This window comes from Ascaphus truei, chromosome 2 (genome assembly GCF_040206685.1).
Source record: "Ascaphus truei isolate aAscTru1 chromosome 2, aAscTru1.hap1, whole genome shotgun sequence".
Lineage (NCBI taxonomy): Eukaryota > Metazoa > Chordata > Amphibia > Anura > Ascaphidae > Ascaphus > Ascaphus truei.
In genome coordinates this window covers 98,544,221-98,565,580 of record NC_134484.1, presented here as the reverse complement: position 1 = coordinate 98,565,580, position 21,360 = coordinate 98,544,221, and the positions used below count along the sequence as shown (strand labels likewise).

At 41.9% G+C, this 21,360-nt stretch overlaps 1 protein-coding gene across 1 annotated transcript in view; it reads right to left on the bottom strand.

Annotated features, from left to right (window-relative positions):
* SLCO5A1 (solute carrier organic anion transporter family member 5A1) overlaps positions 1 to 21,360 on the bottom strand; it is a 173,390-nt gene that overhangs the window by 7,758 nt on the left and 144,272 nt on the right. The window contains exon 9 of the mRNA XM_075583730.1: positions 20,101 to 20,165. Coding sequence (XP_075439845.1) covers positions 20,101 to 20,165 — 65 coding nt within the window. The remainder of the gene's footprint in view (positions 1 to 20,100; positions 20,166 to 21,360) is intronic.

Genomic DNA, 21,360 nt, shown 5'->3' with positions numbered 1-21,360 from the left:
TTATCCAATTGTCTCAATGCCTCTGCTTTATACATTGTATAATCTTGTACTATAAGTGCTCCTCCCTTATCTGCTCTTTTGAAAATAATGCTATTATTTTCCCTTAGATTTTTTAATGCCTCCTTTTGTTCAAGTGTCATATTGAAATTTGTGTAATATTTTCTTTTAAAATATTGTTTCACATCATTTTTGATAAGGCGCATGAATACACTCACACCTGTGTTCTTAAAGGGTGCAATGAACCTTGATTTTAATTTACACCGATTGGGGTTTACCTGTCCTTGTTGCTGCCACAGCGCTGTATGCGTTCCATTATACAGGATACAGAAGAGTGAGCTTGTCAAAGATGGATTCCGCAAGATGGACCGCATGCGCAGTCACTGAAACGCATTGCGCTCCACTACACAGGACCCAGGAGGATGACGTCATCGGACATGGACGCAGCATAATGAAGATGGATGAAAGATCTGCGGAGGCAGCCATGACGCAGCTGAATTAAAGGTTATATGATTGCATCAGGAGTGTGGACATTGTAGGAATGGAGATATGTAGCACATGTTTTCTATCTTTCCTAATTGGACATATTGCATTATGGGGATTAGGGTGCTATTTAAATGCTGTCTTTTGGGATTGTGTGTTATGCCACTATGTCACTTGATAAAGACCTTTGAGGTCAAAACGTTGTGCTTTCTTATTCTATTCCCCATACCAAGAGACTTAGGAGTGTATTAACCATGCTTTATTAATATACTGTAATGTACTGTAATCCACGGGGACTTTCGGAACCGATGCCCAAACAGACTGTCAGGGCTAATCCATAGGCACCAGTGAGTCTGCTGGACATCGGAGTTCAAAGTAGCCAGAGATGCCAAAGGTCTGTCAGACCTAGTGGAGCCTGACCCAGCGGGTGGCATTGCGATAGCCAGGGACGGAGGTGGCAAACTTGCACATGTCCCTTTGCAATTTCATATTTCCTGCTGACCCGGCTTGGCTCTGATTGGCTGCTGAGTTTCATGAATGAAACTCAGAATGCTATAAGAAATGTCTGAGCCAATGAGATTTGAGATTCCCAGTAGTAAGAGCGTGGGCGGGCTTTTCAAAGTTGCTCTTGCGCGAAGAGCAGAGCAACCGGCTTCGATTTCAAGCCAGAAAAGTCTGCCTGACAGTTTCTAAGGCCCGACTTTGGCGGCCAAGTTCGCAAAATCGAACTTAGCGGACGCAGCTGGGATTTGATGCCAATTTTGGTTCCAGAGAATCGGTGGTAGCTCGCGATCAAGAAAAGTCCACGTTCTCAGAAGAGAAGGGAGTGGTGGCGTGTGGAACTTCATGCCGATTTGGGAAACAGGAGATTCCAGGCTAAGTCCCGGTCAGGGTAAAACTCTTATTTAGAGTTCCCTGCACCTAGGAAAGTCTAGCTTCTTACCCCAGGCCCCCCCAGTAAGTGTGTCTTTTTGTCTGTATTTTGTGTTCCACTGTGTGTAAGTGATTTTATGCAAATAATTTACAATTTGTTTCATTACCTTGTTTTGCTCAGTGAATGATCCCAGTTAAAAAGGTGTAAATTGCCTGGTCTCCCGTGACAGTGGGTGATGGACCTTTGGAGGTGGAAAAGTGGTAGGTATTAAATGAAAACAGATAGTGAGAAGATAAATCACTTCGTGTCAAGAACATAGTGAATATGAAGCCTAGAATGGTCAACTGACATTGATTGAGTTGTCAAAGAAGAAGCACCAGTCTCAAGAAGCATGGTCAACACGACTGTTGAAGTAATAGAGAATTGGTGCAAATGCTGCAAGTAAAGTAAGAGGAATTCCAGAACTGAAAGTCATAGAGGGAAACGAAGGTGAACAAAAGTAAAGTGATACAATCAATTCCCATAAGGGCAGAGGATTAAAGAAAGGTCAGCCAACTCATTCATTCGAGTTGTTTACTTCTCGAGGTCTCCAGGAAGTAAAACTAGTACAAAAAGTGTTGTGATTGTTTTTCCTTAATTCATTTTGTGGTGTTTATTTTTAAATGCACCTTTGGCCCAGCTTTTCAGTTGGAAGACTTAAAAAAAAAACCTGCCTGGCATGCGTAACCAGTTCTTACAGAAGAGCTACAGTCCTGAAATTCCTAACATTATTTATATGGTCTCCTTGAGCATTTTTAGTGTCAGAGATCCGGCAGCACCAGAGTGCCACTGTAACTCTAGCATTTGTGGTCATGTGGTTGCTTCCATCCCTCCAGCTGAGTAGAGGGGGCTCCACCTCCAGTTCGATTGTGCCAACCAATCTGTTGGAGCGGTCTGTCCAGGCAGCCCCTGGAACGCTAGCATCTTCCCATGGCATACTGAGCCTAGTATGTCAATGGGACCACTGGCATGCCAGGTATATGTTTACGGCATTGAAAAGGTTAAATAAATGTTTTTTTATTCTGCACAAGTTACTGTTAATATGCTTAATTATGATGTAGCACTCCATAGGAATTTGCTTATAATTTGTAGACTTATTGATAAGGCTTTAATGATTTTACTTGCACCCTCCATGTCTGAAACATCACAGAAACTGCTCACTGGTGGATGGTCAGCATTCTCTTACCCTGCACCTCACAACTGGAACAATCTCCCGGAGAATCACAGCCGCCACCAGACTAAGGGCCTCATGCAGTAAGCACCGAAAAAGCACTCTCGGCAGGGGTTCAATATCGGCATAATTTTGGCGATTTGCCCTCGCAGTATTCAGGAATGGCCGAATCCCTGGTGAATCACTGTGAAAGCAAAACGAGTAGCCGGTGGCGAGACAGTCTGTCTGCCGATAACCTGGCGAGACGCCGTCCCCTGCCGATATGTGTTTGCAGCAGAGAGAGATCCGCGACTCTCTCTGCGCAAACATCGGCAAAATAAAAAATATTTCAAAACAATTTTAAATGTCCCGATCACGTGACCGTGGAATGTAAACAAAGCAGAGGGATACCGGCACCCCATAAAGTGGCCTGTATTTTGGGAAGCAAGGGGTCCCCGGACCAAAAACCAAATCGGTTCAGCTCCGGAGACCCTCTGCACATCTACACTATGTTTATTTATATGTGTGTTTTACCCAATCATTCCTTAACTTTGCGGCTATCTGCTATGGTAATGAAGCAGCATTAATGTATTTTTAATAATAGTATATGGGAGCAGGGGGTCCCCAGAGCTGAACCGCATTGATTTGTGATCAGGGACCCCCTGCTTCCCGAGTTACAGGCCCCGGTATGGGTCATCGGGTGCCAGTGTCGCCGTCATTTTTATAGCATCCCATACGCGACATACCCACTATAAAGATGTCGTTGTCACTGGCACCGATGCCCCATACCGGGGCCTGTAACTTGGGAAGCAGGGGGTCCCTGAGTCACAAATCAATGCGGTTCAGCTCAGGGGACCCCCTGCTCTCGCACAATATTATTAAAATACATTAATGCTGCTTCATTACCATAGCGGATAGACGCTAAGGCAATGAAGGGGTTAAGGCACAATAGCATGTTTATTGGGGACAATTGCCCCCAATAAACATTGCAATAAACCACATACACACCCTGTGCCCCCTACAAGCCCTATACCCCCATTACATATATAAAAATTTTGGGATGCACAGCAATGATACTATAGGCCGGCGGTGGCCCTCGGGTGTTCCCCGCAGGCCTGCAGTACCAATTATGTGCACCCCAAAAAAAAGAACAACACATAAATACACCACCCTTGACACACACATTATAGTAATGTTCAAAATTAATATTATCCACATATGGATAATAGTGAATTTGCCCATTTTAAATACATAAAGTATAATAAATACATTAAATACATATTGCACTCACCCATGTCCGGCTGCCACGATGAAGGCCATCCTCATCTTCATCACCGTCCATGCCCCCTCCAATGCTGCAAAACATAAACAAGAATAAAAACAGCCAATGTAATGTCCCCTAACCCCTTAATCACCATAGCGGTTATTAACCGCTACAGTCATTAAGGGGTTAACCCACCCTCACCCACCACTCGGGAGGCCTACATACCCTCCCCCACTACACCCCCACCCCGTGAGGCCTAACCACCCTCACTCAATACCGAGCCGGGAGGCCTACCCACATACCCTTGGGACCAATACCCCCTTCCCCCACTCCCAGTACCCACAATAAAAACAATACACAGCCCCACAATAAACATCATTATATTTATTAAATACATAACCCACCCCCTGTGCCCCCCCATAAATACATGATTTATTATTTTACATACAGGGTTAATACCCCAGGCCCACGGGAGTCCCCGGTGGACCTGACGGGTCACCTCACAGGCCTACAGTAGCCCAGCCCCTGGTTTCAAACAGGGTCTGGAGGGCTGTGGGTGGTCCCCACCAGGCACCATGGTCCACCAGGTGGTCTCCACGGGTCACCGTGGGCCACAATGGGGTCCTGACGGGTAGGCCCGCGGCTGTCTGGTGGGCCCCGGGTCAGACCCACAGATGTCTGAGGGGCCTCGGGTGCTTCACACAGGGGGTCTGCGGGCCCTCGGGTGGTCCCTATGGGTCCGTGGTTCTTTCCCGCAGGTGTCCCCCGTGGACCCGGCAGCCGTTTACCCGTGAGAAGTCTGAGGAGACCTCAGGTGGTCTCCATAGGTCTCCCGCAGACCTGAGGAAACAACCCTGTATGTAAAAATAAATAAACATGTCCTCTACATTAAATACATCAATCCCCCCCCCCCAACACATACAGTACAATAATGTGCAAAATAACTATTATCCAGATAGGGATAATAGATTATTTGCCCATTATTAAACACATTAAGTAACATAATAAAAGAAATAAAGTTCTACTGACCTGATCAATATGAAGCCCCCTTGACAGCAAAATCTGTGTCCTCCGTTGCCAACAAAATACATAGCTAATACATTGCTATTACATTCTGATATCAATTAACCCCTTAATCACCTTATCGGATAATAACCGCAAAGGTAATTAAGGGGTTAACCCACCCTTCACCCATTCATTTGTACAGTGGCTTCATCATGCAAGTATATATATATAACTATATACCACACTTATTAAGGTTATGGTGGGTAAAAAAAAGTGACTAAAACCCTCCACAGTAAAGCATAAAGCAACTGTAAATATTCCTGTATATTCATTTGCATGTCGTAGACAGGTCTGCAACCCTGTCTTTCGCCATTACCACCCAGCACACAGCACTTCCTCTGCAGCAAGGGATTCTGGGAAATGACATGCAAATGAGCACACAGTGCCACCTTTCATCTCATGCTCACATTACAGGAGCAACCCTTAGCCAATGCATGCTGCTTTAAACACAGCTTTTAAGCAAGGGCGTGGGAGATGCAAAGCCAGTAAACTCACTCACAGACATGTTTCAACCTTGATGGGTATCATCAGTGTGAGGTTGGTTGCTGGCATTTGTTCAAAAGAGTCGGTAATCACCACACTTATTAAGGTTATGGTGGGTAAAAAAAGTGACTAAAACCCTCCACAGTAAAGCATAAAGCAACTGTAAATATTCCTGTATATTCATTTGCATGTCTTAGACAGGTCTGCAACCCTGTCTTTCACCATTATCACCCAGCACACAGCACTTCCACTGCAGCAATAACCTTAATAAGTAGAATTGAGCACGTTTCAGAAAGTGGCTTATCGGCACCCGGCTGCCGAAAAGTTTTTTCCGGGAAAAAAAAATGCCGATTTAGGGCACTTTTCGGCGCTTGCCGAATCTGAAAGGCAATTTTGGCGATAAAATGGCGAAAAAAGCCTTTTCGGCGCTTACTGCATGAGGCCCTAAGTAAGTTCTTTCAAAACTAAAGCTGTCTCACATTTTAATCTGGGCTGTAACTGCCACATACGCCTATAACATACATTATCCCTTACTGTTGATGTATTTATATATAATGTATTAGTCTGCTCGCTTAATGTAACCATGTATTTATCATCATAACTCTGCCCAGGACATACTTGAAAGCGAGAGATATCTCTCAATGTATTACTTCTTGATAAAACATTTTATTAATAAATAAATTGTCTCTGATGAGGACCAGAGGACTAATTCTAGTATTTAAAAAAAATATTGTTTGAATTACATGTAGCGCTGCTTCTCCCCCCCCCCCCTCCCTCCCCTCCCTCCCTCTGGGAGATTTTGCTAAAGTTACAGGTGTCATGGTGCTTGTTACCTGTGAGGGTTCAGGAGAGATAAGCGTCCGCGATGGTAAGGGGAAACAGGACAGGCTTTTGGTGATCCTTCAGGCTCTTCTCATGGTGTCAGCGCCTCCAGTCATAACAGGCTCAGGTGTACTGAAGACAGTCCCCACCATGACAGTTCTCAAGCATACCTCTACCCAATAGACTGTAACTTAGGCAGAGGTATATAAAACAGCATCCTGTATTTGTAGCAGCCACTGCAGTTGTTATTACAGTGTATGCATAGGGTTTTAGTATAGGTCCCAGACCTGTGGATGGTACCGGCCTTCTTGCAGTCTTGAGGCCTTGTTCTCTGTTCAGATCTTGGGCTGCAGTCGGCCCCAGTAGGGAGAGACTAGAACTGCATGTCTCTACCCCAGGAGGGGGAGACCTCAACTTCATGTCTCTACCCCAGGAGGGGGAGACCTGGACTGACTATAATTTAGAACACTTCCTCCCCAAGGCACAGAGGGGGAGGGCACAAGGTATGCACCATGATTGGCTGTACACAGACCCAGTTCACCTCACCCCTGTCACTCAGAGGGACAGCATGATGGGGGGAAGAAACACCACAGGATAGCCTGCCACTGCCTGTAGCTAGTAGGACTTGCGTGACAAGGGGAAGAAAGTATAACCTGGACCAGCTATGGCTACACTCTCCCCTAGGTGAAAAATCCCATGTCCTCACTGGGAACCAATTTTGGGCACCATCCATTAACCTGGAACCTGTAATACAACACAAGGTTACATCAGATATCATGACATAAACTAATGTACAGCATACAGACATTACAAACCCATGTCATCAACTGATTACAGCTACGATAGTGACTGAAAATTCTTCCAACATGAAGAGGATTAGGATTTCTATTTATAGAACTTGGGGTCGGGCTTCTTACACACCGCCCATCGAAATCCTTTGTCCATATAAAATGTGACTTAGGCGGACCAAGCCTCTGACGGAGTTCCACCCGATCCTTATAGATACTCCGTCCCACTATCCATTACCGCATGATGCTACAAATTCGGGACTCATCTATAAACATTTGTACCGTAGTTTTAGAGATGGTCCAGTACTGCCTGCTTTAGCCATTCATCCCTGTTAGCATCAATCTCATACATGATGGGTTCTGGTACATAGGGGAACTCGTACCCATGAGATTATCTGTATCTATGAAGGATGGCTCTATTTGCCCTACTTAACTTCAGCAATTTGTTGGTGTCCTCCTGCACAGGTAAAACCCCAAATGTAGGTTCCCTAGGGTCCACCTCTTGATACAATATAGCTGGTCATTTAGGTGTTACTACCCCTAGTTTGATGTCGTCTACCCTCTTACGGAGGCCTCAGCTGTGACCTCAACTGCATGTCTCTACCCCAGGAGAAATACAAAATGTGGGTAACCGGTGCATCAGAATGTTTGAGTCCCAATACTGAATAATAATTCTTCCGTTGGGAACACTCCAATATGATGGTAAGTAATAATAACATACTCTAATAGGGCAAGGGACCAGTACCTAGTGCTAGCCAGCACAATGAACAGTACAGAAATTGTCCCAACCATAATAACATAATTATAGTATGTAAGAGAAAACTCACTTTTGGTTCCAATTCCGTCAGAGGAGTAGTCCCATCAGGTATCCTGAGCAGCGTGCAATCCACCAAGCAGGACAAGTAGAAAATGGGTGAACAAAGGCAGTGCACTGCCTACAAATGGTGGAGGAGGTTATTGATAGCAAAAAAATCATTTTATTAAATGAAGGGATCAAACATCACCCCTGGATCACTCAGAAAACGCTCACCTACGCATTTCGGGGTGTGCGCCCTTTATCAAGATACACCTTGATAAAGGGTGCACGGCCCGAAACGCGTAGGTGAGCGTTTTCTGGGTGATCCAGGGGTGATGTTTGATTCCTTCATTTAATAAAAGGATTGTTTTGCTACTAATAGCCTCCTCCACCATTTGTAGGCAGTGTACTGCCTTTGTTCACCCATTCTCTACCCCAGGAGGGGGAGACTTGGACTGACTGACTATAATTTAGAACACTTCCTCCCTAAGGTACAGAGGGGGAGGGCACAAGGTCTGCACCATGATTGGCTGTACACAGACCCAGTTCACATCCACCCCATTCAGAGAGGCAGCATGAGGGAGGGGGGAGGGTAAATGTCACAGGATAGCCTGCAACTGCCTGTAGCTTCAAGGACTTACGTGACAGGGAGCAGAAAGTATAACCTGGACCAGCCATGGCAACATACATTATTGGTCAACAATCTTTTTTTGACATACTGTAAATCATGCATCCATTTTTACTGTGTGATAGATTTTCAGATTTATCAATACATGTTTGCAGTGAGCTTGGTGATATTTTGTTATTAGGCTGCCATTTACTCCCTAGGAAATAATAGTTTAGACGTAATGAATAAAATACAAGTTCTACTTTTAAAAAGTAAACATTGAGTTCTTAATATTTCTTAAGTATTTTTAATTCTTGTGTCTGCCAAAACCTTTAAAAAATATTGATTTAAATTGTTACAAAAAATACTTGCATATTAAAAGAGCTACATTATAGCTCTTATAGTACAGTATCAACAAAAGGCAACACATTAAAAAAAACTTACAAATTACAAAAAAGTTAAACTCCAGAGAGAAAAATAAAATGAACAAAGTGGTAATTATGAAAATGAAACGTAAAATATATTGTGCAAGGAGAGGATTACAGTAGGCAAGACGTAATTCTGTAACTCCTTTAGGCTTTTATTGAACTAAAACATTAAATAATGTGTTATGATTACCCAAACAGCCTATTATACAGACTCGTGAGAAGAGCAAAGAAACCTGCGACAAAAGGTTACCGGTCTTAAAATGTTCAAGAACATGTAAGTGCAATTCTCATTCAGGAAAACGTGTCTAATCACGGTCTAATGTCGCCACCTTGTGGAAGTAATGTGTATAAGGTTTGTTACTCAAATCAATTTAAGGGCCAGATTCACAAAGCTCTGTTATTACTGTTTATTTATAAAGCGCCAACATATTCTGCAGCGCCGTACAATGGGGGGACAGAGTGATATAAATTACATAAACAGAATGACATACTGTACAATTAAGGACAACAAGATACAACAGGTAATGAGGGCCCTGCTTGTGAGCGCTTACTATCTGGAGGGGCCTAAATCTATAGCGGGTCTGATGTTTCCCGCAAGGTTAACAAATATCCACAAAACTATCTGTATGCAAAAACAATGGCCATTGCTTATCTCATTAGCATACAATTAACGGCATGTTATTGCAGCACACAGTTGAATGTGTTTCCAATAACATAAGTGTGTTTAACTCTCCCATCCAGACCCTGAAACAGAGGAAATAAGAGAAATAATGCGATGTTAGTTAAATCAGACATATTTCATGGTCTGGATGTGAGTCATGACAAGTTTAAGTATGACCTAACTAATGTTATGTTACGCTTTCATATGAGCAGGTCTTTAGCTCAATTCTTTAGCCCTATGAAATAAAGATCTAAAGGACGTCCCGCAACCATTCAGGTTAAGCAGGAGTACGAGAGAGTTTGTTGTGTTTGGAAGACTTACACAATCTAGGCAAGGGGGTCCTCTGGAAGATCATCATGTGCTGTGAAGGCAAACGTCTCTTTTGCATATAATTATCTCTAACGGCCATTATAGTTAACGCAATGCTGTTTCCAGGAGAAAACATGACTTAACCTTACGCTATCGGCCTTTGAAGATATGAGGTAAAGCATAACTTGATGTTAACTTAGCTTAACAGTACATTAAGTCACTGAGCAGAGCTCTGTGGATCTGGCCCTGAGGGGGTAATTTGATATATTCCGGAGAGGTTGTTCGGGTTGAAAAACCCCATTGACGTCAATTTGGGGTTTTGGCCAAAAACTGCAAGAACGGCCACTTTAGAAATACCACCGTCCTAAAGCTTGTCTGTCAAATGTAATTATGGGATATGACCTGCTTGCAGGCAGGAGTGCAGTTCAATCTGGTTTGTGGAGCTTAGTGTATTATAAAAATACGAGCAGTAACAATAAATAGTTATTGCAGTAGACTTTTTATCTTTTTCTAAAACAAAACTGCATGAAGGTTCAAATAACTCATTAATGTTACCGTATACATTGTATTACTACGTTGCCTATGTGTTTAGCTAATTGTTTCTAAATTGTATTAACACTACTTAACAAAATAATATTTTTTGATTTACATTTCTTTTGAAATGAGAGAAGGTTTAGATGGCACTAGCAAAAAGAAGACAAATTATACTTCTGTATGATTTTTTTTTAAATACAGAAACTATAAGGGAGATTAATGTAGTGGTTCCTTTTCTTGGATTTCAATAGTTGAATAGATTACCCATTCTCCACAGCTCCCCTAATTTCAGACTTTTATGCCCATTTGATTCATCTTCAATCTACCAAACATCATTTGCATTGTTATTTGCAAAATGAAGAATACTGCCAATTCTGATGGGATGTGAAAGAATTTGAATAGCCATACTGCAGTGATTCTCAGCCCTCTCCTATTGGCCCGGAGAAAGACCAGGTTTTTGTGAATGGCCAATTACTGTATTATTCACATGCAAATTAAAGCTACAGTTCAGTCAATATCCTGCATGTGTGTTTTTTTTAATAAATCAGTTCTGTAGTAAGAAAAAATACTTTTAGCATTTTCTGTTTTTAAAAAAACAACTTTGAAAGACCAATTTTCTTGTATTCTATTTTAACAGCCATTTGCTAAGCACTACCCCTTCATGTCCTGTCACAAGCCCTGGCACACCCCTTTGTCAGCCCTGCCCTCCCTCTAGCACATGTCAGTGCAGGAGTGCTCATGAATATTATGAGCTTCCACTGAGAGACAGAAGCAGAAGAAAAACAGATCCTTTCACTAATTATGTCACCAAATTTCGCCTATCAATACATGGAGAACGAATTGACCTGCAGCTATACAGTTCTTTAGGTAATTAGAGATTGCACACATGAAACTATTGAAGTAAAAAAATAAATTAAAAAAAAAAAAAAAAAAAGACTGAACTGCAGCTTTAAACCCCTTCACATTTTTTTAAATACATTGGTTCTTCCTAAATCATAGTGTAGCCCGGTAATCACAAACAAGAGGCTTGATAAGCAAAGCTATATTGGATACTTTTCAAGCTGTACCACTTTTTACTGGACAAAGAAGATCATTTTACTATTGTTGTACATGAGTTTCTGAGGTTAATAATGTTGGGAAATGTCAATGAATGAAGAAATGCAATTTCAAACACAAAAGTCTGAGGTGATTTAGTTTCTCTTTTTTTTTTACATCGTATGTATCTGATAACATTTGTTTATAGTAAATAGCATATGTAACTATAAGTGACACTTACTAGATATACTGTACCTATACTAGCTATAGACAGATTGTCCAAGAACTGGAAACTCCCAATTTGTCTGCAGACTGGACAGATCTCTCAGCATGAGCCCAGTTCTGCATCATTGTTTTATTACATAGTAACAAGTTACATAGTAGATGAGGTTGAAAAAAAGACGTACGTCCATCAAGTTCAACTCATGCTAAATTTAGACAACACATACTTTATCCTATATCTAGACTTACTTATTGATCCAGATAAAGGCAAACAAAAAACCCCAGTGTCCTATCATCCAATGATATCTCTTATGGGGAGAAAAATTCCTTCCCGACTCCAAGAATTGGCAATCGGATTACTCCCTGGATCAACATCCTTCCCATGTTTACATATTTGGTATATCCCTGTATACCTTTCCTTTCTAAAAAGATGTCCAGCCTTTTTTTTAACACATCTATTGTAGCTGCCATCACAGTCTCCATGGGTAATGAATACCACCCTTCTTAAACACACCAATTTTAACTGCCCTCACTGTAAAGAACCCTTTCCTTTGTTGCTGGTGAAATCTCCTTTCCTCCAACCGTAAGGGATGGCCGTGTCCTTTGTACTGCCCGTGGGATGAATAGTTCTTTTGAAAGCTCCTTGTACTCTCCCCAAATATATTTGTATATAGTTATCATATCTCCTCTTAGACGCCTCTTTTCTAATGTAAATAAATCTAATTTAGCTAGTCTCTCCTCATAAGTTTGATTGTCCATCACCTTTATTAATTTGGTGGCTCTTCTCTGCACTCTCTCTAGTTCCATAATGTCTTTTCTAAGGAGTGGTGCCCAAAATTGTACTCCATATTCAAGGTGTGGTCTTACTAATGCTTTATAAAAGGGTATAATTATGTTTACTTCCCTTCCATCCATTGCCCGTTTAATGCAAGATAAGATCTTGTTTGCCTTTGCAGCTACTGCATGACTTTAGGCACTATTGCTAAGCCTGCTGTCTACAAGCAATCCTAAATCCTTCCCCATCAAGGATTCCCCCAATTTATCCCCATTTAATTTGTAAGTCGCCTGTTTATTCTTGCATCCCAAATGCATAACCTTACATTTATCTGTATTAAACCTAAGCTGCCATTTACCTGCCCAAGTTTCCAGTCTCTCCAAGTCCTGCTGGAGAAAAATTACATCCTGCTCTGATTCTACTACCTTACACAATTTAGTATCATCAGCAAAGATGGAGACTTTGCTCTCGATGCCAACCTCAAGGTCATTAATAAACAAGTTCATAAACAAGTTATTGTTTCTTCTAGTTCTCCTTGCAGCTTCTTCAAGCACAGTCCCCACAGCGGTGATTATGTGAGATCATGTAACGCTAACTTTAGCCCCATGATCTCACTTACTTTTACCAGAGAAGCAGTAAGCACACAGCAGAAGAAAGCTGCAGCCTGTGCAGAGGTACATGGTATCAGACAGAGCATAGGCTTGTTAGGCGGAAGAGAAACAGGGAACACACAGGAGGGTGAGTCCTGCACGGACTAGGTGAATTGGGGAAATATATACTGTAGGAGGTGACTTGGAGAGGCAGGGGACACACGAGAAGGAAACAGTTGACAGTCACACAGGGAGGAGTTGGGGACTCACAGAGAGAGACAGCAGATATATAGGGAAGAAACTGGAGACAAATGGGGAGACTGGGAATGTATTGGAAATTCTCTGGGAGAAGACTGGAAACAAGTGTTAGGTGGCATTATAAAGGAGGGAGACTGGTGTCATACGGGGGTTAAGTAGGGGGGTTTATTTCAAATCTAGAGAACTCCTTTAGTCCTTCAGGACTTGGAAGGCGCCAGTCAGCAAAACAGTTTAGTCCCCCCAGGCACTGAACATAATATTATTATGCACCGCTACTTGTTACTAGTATTAAATCATACAGTGCTGCTGGTGCCGGATAGTCTTGCACTGAAGGGGTTAACTGTCACTTCAAAATAAATTATGTTTACTGTCAAAATAAAGAAAAGAAACAAAACACAAATTGTACTATTTAGGGAAACACATTCTTAATTGACTTAATCTGCCTGAAATCGATTTTGAAATGATCGTCAGCTAGGCTGGGCTACTTTAAGTAGCTAATCGCGATTATTCACTGGAGGACAGAATAAAACATAAACTGACCAAGATATACACATGCAGATGAAATAACTCGCTCATTCGTTCAGCAGAAAGGATATGGCATTATAACAGAAACAAAATTCCATGTTTCCGCATGAACTCTATCTCAGCATTAATTAACATAAAACAATTAGGAACTAAGGAACGTATTTTAGGAATAATTCCAGAAGGACATGGCATTCATGACCAAGTTATGACCTGTACTGAGTGGGACTATTACAGTCATTTTTATTTTTCATTATTATAATAATATTAAAAATAGCAAGGGGTTGCCCCACCTTCTTCCCCCACCTGTTTTTACAAATGACACACCCCTATCCTACTAACACCTCTAGACCTCTCTCCCATGCTGTTCCAGCACACCACCTGTCATTCACCCCTCTGGATGATCTTCCTACCCCTCACCACCTTCCCCTCTTCCACTTAATCTCCTCACTGCACTGGATGATCTCTCCGCCCTCGTGTTTGATCTACCGCTCGCTCAGTGCCCCCAGATGATCACCCCACCTGCTCCCTGCTCTCGCCCCCAGGATAATCTTACCACCCTCTGCTCCTCCTTTGACTGTCCGTCTAATCTGCTAAACTGCCCTTTCCCCTTAACCACATGATGTGTCCAGGCCCTGGATACTGGAAACGTAAGTGGAAGGAGGACTACTTCCGTTGGGATCCGGCTGGCTGCTCCGTTGGAGCATAGTAGTGTGGAGAGGCACATTAAATCTGCTCATAAGTCTAACCTTTTTGGGTATAGACAGAATTCATTGTAAGGGTTGTGACATGGATAAAATAATACATACCACAACGAGAAATTAAATTGATATACTGGGTAGGAACTAAATCTCCTAAAAGCGTCACTGAAGTGTGTCATTTTTTATTCCTTTGTTTACTAACTTAAATAGTGAAAAAAGACATAGGTCCATCAAGTTCAACCTATGTTAAATTTAGGCGACAGATGTAGTAGCTCTCACTAATTTCTGGCCAGCGACAAAGACTCTGTGAAATAGCGGCGCTGGGGAGGTGGCATCTGCGACGGCAAGTGGGGGGTACATTCTTTGCAATGGGAAAATATCTATTGTATCTGCCATCACAGTCTCCATGGGTAACAAATTCCACATTTTAACTGCCCATACTGTAAAGAACACAATATTATACAAAGAAGCGCAAACTGACTGACTGTAAAGAACCCTTTCCTTTGTTGCTGGTGAAATCTCCTTACATCCAACATATATATATACATTTGTATATATATATTTGTATATAGTTATATCATAACCCCTCTTAAACACACCTTTTCTAGCCTCTCCTCATAAGTCAGATTTCTCATCCCCTTTATTAATTTGGTGGCTCTTCATTGCACTTTTTCTAGTTCCATAATGTCTTTTTTAAGGAGTGGTGCCCAAAATTGAACCCCATATTCAAGGTGTGGTCTTACTCATTCTTTATACAGAGGTAGAATTATGCTTACATCCCTTCCATCCATACCCTCTTTAATGCAAGCTACTGTAGTGACCACGGTTATTCTAACACAAACCAGTGGCAATCGCCAAAAAGACCCAGGTACACCCAGGTACATGCTGGATACATGCCTTAAATTTGCCTTAAACTAGACCCAGCATTTCTGCATTGATTAATGGCCCATCAGATTAACAGCGGGAGTCCCTGGCAGTCCCATTCAAACTGAATGGGACTGCCCGGGACCCCTGCTGTGTTAATCCTATGGGTCATTAGTCAATGGAGAAATGCCTTAAACTTGCCTTAAACTAGCCAGGTTACACCCAGCACATACCCAGAATGTAACCGGGCTCGTTTAAGGCAAGCTTTAGAATACTCGTGGCCTCGTCTGTAAGATCTTATTTGCCTTTGCAGCTACTGCCTGACATTCACAAGCACTCCTAAATCCTTCTCCATCATGGATTGACCTATTTTCGCCATTTAATTTGTAAGTAGCCCGTTTATCTTAGTTTCACAAATCCATAACTTTACAATTATCTGTAGTAAATCATTTACCTTCCAAAGTTTCCAGTCTATCGAAGTCCTCCTGGGAGAAATTACATCCTGCTCTGATTTTACGACCTTACACAATTTAGTGTCATCATCAAAGATGGAGACTTTGCTTTCTATGCCAACCTCAAGGTCATTAATAAACAAGTTAAAAAGCAGGGGTCCCAGTACGATCCTTGAGGTACTCCACTCACAACTTGAAAAGGTTCCTCTCTGTTGTCTATCCTACAACCAGTTTTCAATCCAGTTGTATTTTTTGTCCATCTCACCTTCTTGCCGACACCTTTTAATAGGGAACTCACCAATCCCTATCATTCCCCAGCCCTTGTTTATTGCCTTACAGTATTACACTATGTATTTTTGTTTCCCTTTCTCTTATATGTGCTGATATCCACCAACCCATCTCCAATTGGATCCAAGGGATTTTGGACTTTGATATTCATCTGTTATGGACACCTAATCAAGGACTTTTAATACTGGTACCATTTATCTGTCACATCGTTTGATGGTTTAAGATGTTTTGATGCACATGTAAGTTATTTCATTGGCGCCGTTAGGTAAAAATTATTTTCTTTGGAAACATATGTTACATTGTTATTATTTTTGTTTCATGTGAATTAAATTTAATATATATTTTCATCTAGGCACAGGATACATTATACAACAATGTTGTGATGATTCATGCTTAAACGTAGGTATAATTGGCTGGAACTTATCACTTAGAGTCCAAAGGAATAAAAATAATTCTTATGCTGTATGCATTTTTTACACTTATCATTGTAGTTCAGACTACTAAATTTTTTAGTTTTCTAATTTTGTATATAACTGGCGAGTGGTACGTGAAACTTAATTTGGCAGGTAATTGTTAAATATTTCATTATGTAAGGCCCATAGAGATAAACAACAATTGTTTGCTACAGCAAAACACGCATTAGTACAGGCGTGGTGAGAGCTGAGAGCGTAGGGGCTGGAAGCTATCTCCATCTAAACTGCATGTAGTAGAGAAATGCGATCTCAGCTACATGTATATCCACTACCCATAGCATAGCACACTTGCCTGAGAATGAGTAGCATCTGTGGAAAGTTATTTTGCACAGTCTCCTTAAAAAAGGATCCATCAAAACAATGCACCAATCAGTGAAAAAGGAGGAGAGGAAAGCCATTAAAGTTCATAGAGCTGGTATGAGATTCTTATACCCAAGGTCATCTTTGAGTACAAATCCCTCTACACTCTGGAAAACTGCTATATAGAGGCCTTCAGCCATTGAGGACATCTAACATAACATAGTTAGTTTGATCTAACGTGACATGAGAGGCATATTTAAAAACAGCTTGGGAAAACATCAACAGTAGAAAGACAGAATCCATCTGCGGCTGCTTTATTAACTTTCAGCAAAGCCATTCAGTTTAAGTATATACAGTACAGATGTAGCAGATCTTATTGTTTGCGGCGCCGCGATTGTGCGTGGTGCTGTGACCGTGCCAATTGTGGCATCAGAGGATAGAGTGAGAACCAGTGAAAAGTAACACAAATTTGAGAAACATAAGTACCTTCGTGACACAAGTGATTTTGCAACAGTGTTTAAAATAAAGTGAGGCACTCCCAGTCGATGGAATAATAGTATCAGGTTAACCAGCAATGTTACTCTACCGACGAGCGGTTATCCTACCAAAATATCTCCAAGAACAAACCAGCAAATCATCCAGGATGTCACAAAGAACCCCAGAGTAACATCCAAGGATCTGCAGGCCACTCTCGCCTTGGCTAATGTGAGTGTTCATGACTCAACTTTCAGAAAACGACTGAACAAGAATGGTGTTCATGGAAGGATAGTCAGGAGGAAACCACTGCTCTCTAAATAGAACATTGCTGCCGGTCTGAAGTTTGCCAAAGAGCACATAGATGGTTCATAAGAATTGTGGAACAATGTATTAGGAGGGCTTATAAGAAAGTGAAAGGTGTTCCTAGAATTGACTTGCTATATTACAAACCAGCTACCCAGAAACTGAAGAAAGCAACACCTAATTGGCGCATATAACAAGTAATGGGGAGAAATTAAGATGATACTTAATAGACACTGGCATATACTCAGGGAGGATGACGACCTAACTGAAATTCTCAATGATACTCCCACTATGACGAGTAGACGTGCCAAGAGTTTAAGGATTACTTGATTCACATTCACTTTTCAAGATAAAAAAAAAAGATACATGGCTACAGTTAAGAACACAGGGTTCATACAGGTGTGGAGACAGTATGCACCTATGACACCTACGCACCTATATGACCCCCACCAAGACCTTCGGCAATTGGGATAACAGTAGGACTTATAAGATCTGCAGCTTTAGAAACTGCAAATGACTGAGTGCAGATGTGGGCGCCAGTATGTAGGCAAGACGAAACGCCAACTACGCAGAAGGATGCTCACATGGGGTCAATTTGAAATAGATTAGAGACTACAGTCGCTAAACATGTGAATACAATGCACAATGGCAACCTGAGCTATCTGACTTCCTATGGGCTAGGCCATATTCCCTTTGGAAATCGAAAAAGTGATTGGGATAATACCCTATTAAGATCACAGTCAAAATGAATACAGTACATAGATTGGGACCCTCTCTCCTCAAGGAATAAATTAGGACTTCCTATATACACCTTTCATAGGTCAGTAACTCTACTGGATGACTTTCTCCTATGTGAAGATGGGTGCTACTTAGCTGCGAATATTCCTCTTTATATCCTGAATATGAATATTGTATGGTATTCTTAGGATAAACAGGTCTGCACACAACAATGACATGCATGTCACATGAAACAGCTGCTCTCTGTAGTAACCGTGGACTTGAATAGTAACAATGAAGTATGAGTCACTTACCTGCCAATATTCCCTGGGTATCTTGAACATTAAATAGAATAAGTTATGGTGGGTAACAAAGTGACAAAAACCATCCACCGTACAGCATACAGCAAATGAAAATATCATTTGTGAGATCATTCGCATGCCTGTAGCAAATCTTTGAACAATAGAAACCTGATTAACCTGATACTAGTATTCCACTAAATGGAAGAGTCTCGCCGGTCCCTCATTCTATTTTAAACACTGTTACAAAACCACTTGTGTCACTAAATGTCACTAAGATATGAACTGACATCACAATAGATGACAATCAATATGGTATACTAACTCGGTCCTGAGATACAAAGGTTCTGATAATAAGAAGCTCACTTCACAACACAGAGAATGGAGTTCGTGCCCAGTTCAGGATTTTTATGTGTTTTTAATTCATGAGTTTTGGGATTTCAATAAAAATGTATTATTTTTGTAAAATTATATCAGGAGGCTTCTGAGTGCACGATATTGTGTTCTAATCTCTTTCCATGTATATATCTACCATTCCCTTAGTCACACTCCTCCTTTGTATCCAATGTCTAGTGTGATTTGCATGGAGCAGGGCACTCTTTAGTCTTCACAATTGGGTCCTAAGCTTTAGCACGCCCTTGCTCTCATTCATATGCTAAAGCTTAGCACCCTTTGGTGGATCTGGGCCAGTGAGTCCCTGCCCTATAGAGCTTAAGACTGGATGTTGCTGACGGAGGCACTGGGAGGTTGAGTGACTTATCCAGAGTCACAAGGAGAACTGCCACTGATAATCAAGGTTCACACTCTTCAAAGACAGCACCACTAGCATTGTGCAGGTAAGCTCTGTCTTTGGGAGGGGGAGTGCACACAGTGCCAGCGGACGCCACTAATGGACACATCTTGTCCTGAAGGAGAATGAATGGCACGGGCGTAAAAGCCCTTTAGGGCAGGATGGACAGACTAAGGTGGGTTGGCCAGGGTGGGTGATGGATTGGAAAACAGAAATGCTTGAGGGGATGCCTGGGGATCAAGGTGTAGAGTGAGTGCCAGGGGTAAGCGTACGGAAAAGAGGTGCAGGGGGTAGGAGTGGGAAGGAAATTGCCATAAAGGTGTTCGAGTGACATGTCGGGGCAGGTGTAGCAGGCAGCATGCTGAACCAAGGAAGCATAATGCAACACAGTCAAATAAATGTTATGTACAAACCAGGCTTGGGGGAGCAGCAAAAAAGATCCTGAGCTGACATATGGTAGAGTGCAGGCTATTATTCCGATTTTGTATCTAACAAATGAAACTGGGAAATATTGATATTTAAAGGCAGAGCTCCGCTGGTAATTAAGCAGATTGCCGCAGCAAGGCAGGATAAAAGCCTGGAGTGGAATTGCAACTTCCCCACAACACAATAAGACATTCAGCCTTCCAATTAAAACCTTACGAATGTTCATTTATTTGTAGTTGTAAATCATAACTAAATTCAACAGGTAGTACGTGGACTGGACTATTTAATATTGTTGTTCTAATGCTTACCAAGAGTTCGTAGCAAAACAAACTGCATTCCTAATGCAAAAGGCCTCTCTCCTTCTTCCACGGACCTGGAAAATAAAAATAAAAAAAATGCATGTGTTGCTTAGATAATGGTCTCCGTAGGCTAGTGATCACCATCTGATACTGTGTGCTATTGTTATTGCCACTGGATTTCTAAGTCCTGTTTTATCTGTTTCTGTATCTGTACACTTCACGTGAGAAGCACTTTGTGGAAACTGCCTTATTTATTAGAAATGGTGCTCTCCACAACCAAAGGGGTTAAAATGTCACAAGTTCTTTGTCATTTGTGATCATTTTAACTAGATGAAAAATAAAATGGTTCATGGATGTTGTTGCACATGAGTTTATTTTAGCTCACTAAGGCAGGGGTCTGCAAACATTTCAGTCCGCACCCCATTGTCTGCCCCCCCTGCTCGCACCCCCTCCCTTCCCCCCCTTACATGCTTTCCAGCGTCTTCTGATGTCAAGACATCGCGTTGCCACATCATGTGACTCCACAATATCTTTTGACGCGTAACCATGGCGACGCGTCGCTGGAAGCCACTGGAGACCAGGTAAGGGAAGTCACAGAGTCCTTGTGCACGCTTCCCGGCATTTCATTTAAATGCCTTGGGGAAGAGCACGGGGCCTCTGTAACTGCCGTGCCCCTCCCCACCACCCAGAAAATCTTGCGCCCCCCCCCCCCAGTTTGCGCACCTCCAGCACTAAGGTACTTCACAGTATGGTACAGCTGCCCCCAGTGGCTACTTATGTTACAGAAAAACATGATTATTGTATTATCTATGTCAAAAAGGATTGCTACTGGGTTTGTGACAATGTATTAACAAAAGACAGTGAACCCGTAATACTGCATCCAACATGACAAATCATACAGTTACATACTTATCTGTTCTTTTCTCTAAGTGACGGTCACTTAGTTACATTCTTTGGCAAAAGCATTGTAAGCTTGCAGACCACGTCAAGGTGAGCCCCCTTATTCTGCAAGTCCTAACACTATCTCTGCAAACGTGTTCTTTATCTCTCTAATATGACGAAGAAGTCTTAATACACTGATCATTCACAGCTACATCTCAGGACTCATTATTTAAAGGTGGGCAGGGCGGGCTTGGAAACAGGGAGGAATCACAAACCTCCAAACCATTGTTTACCATTAAAATCTATAAACACACATAACACCCCTGGTGTGGTGGGTCTGGGTTTTGCCCTTACAGGGGTGTTGTATGTGTTTGTAGACAGACAGAC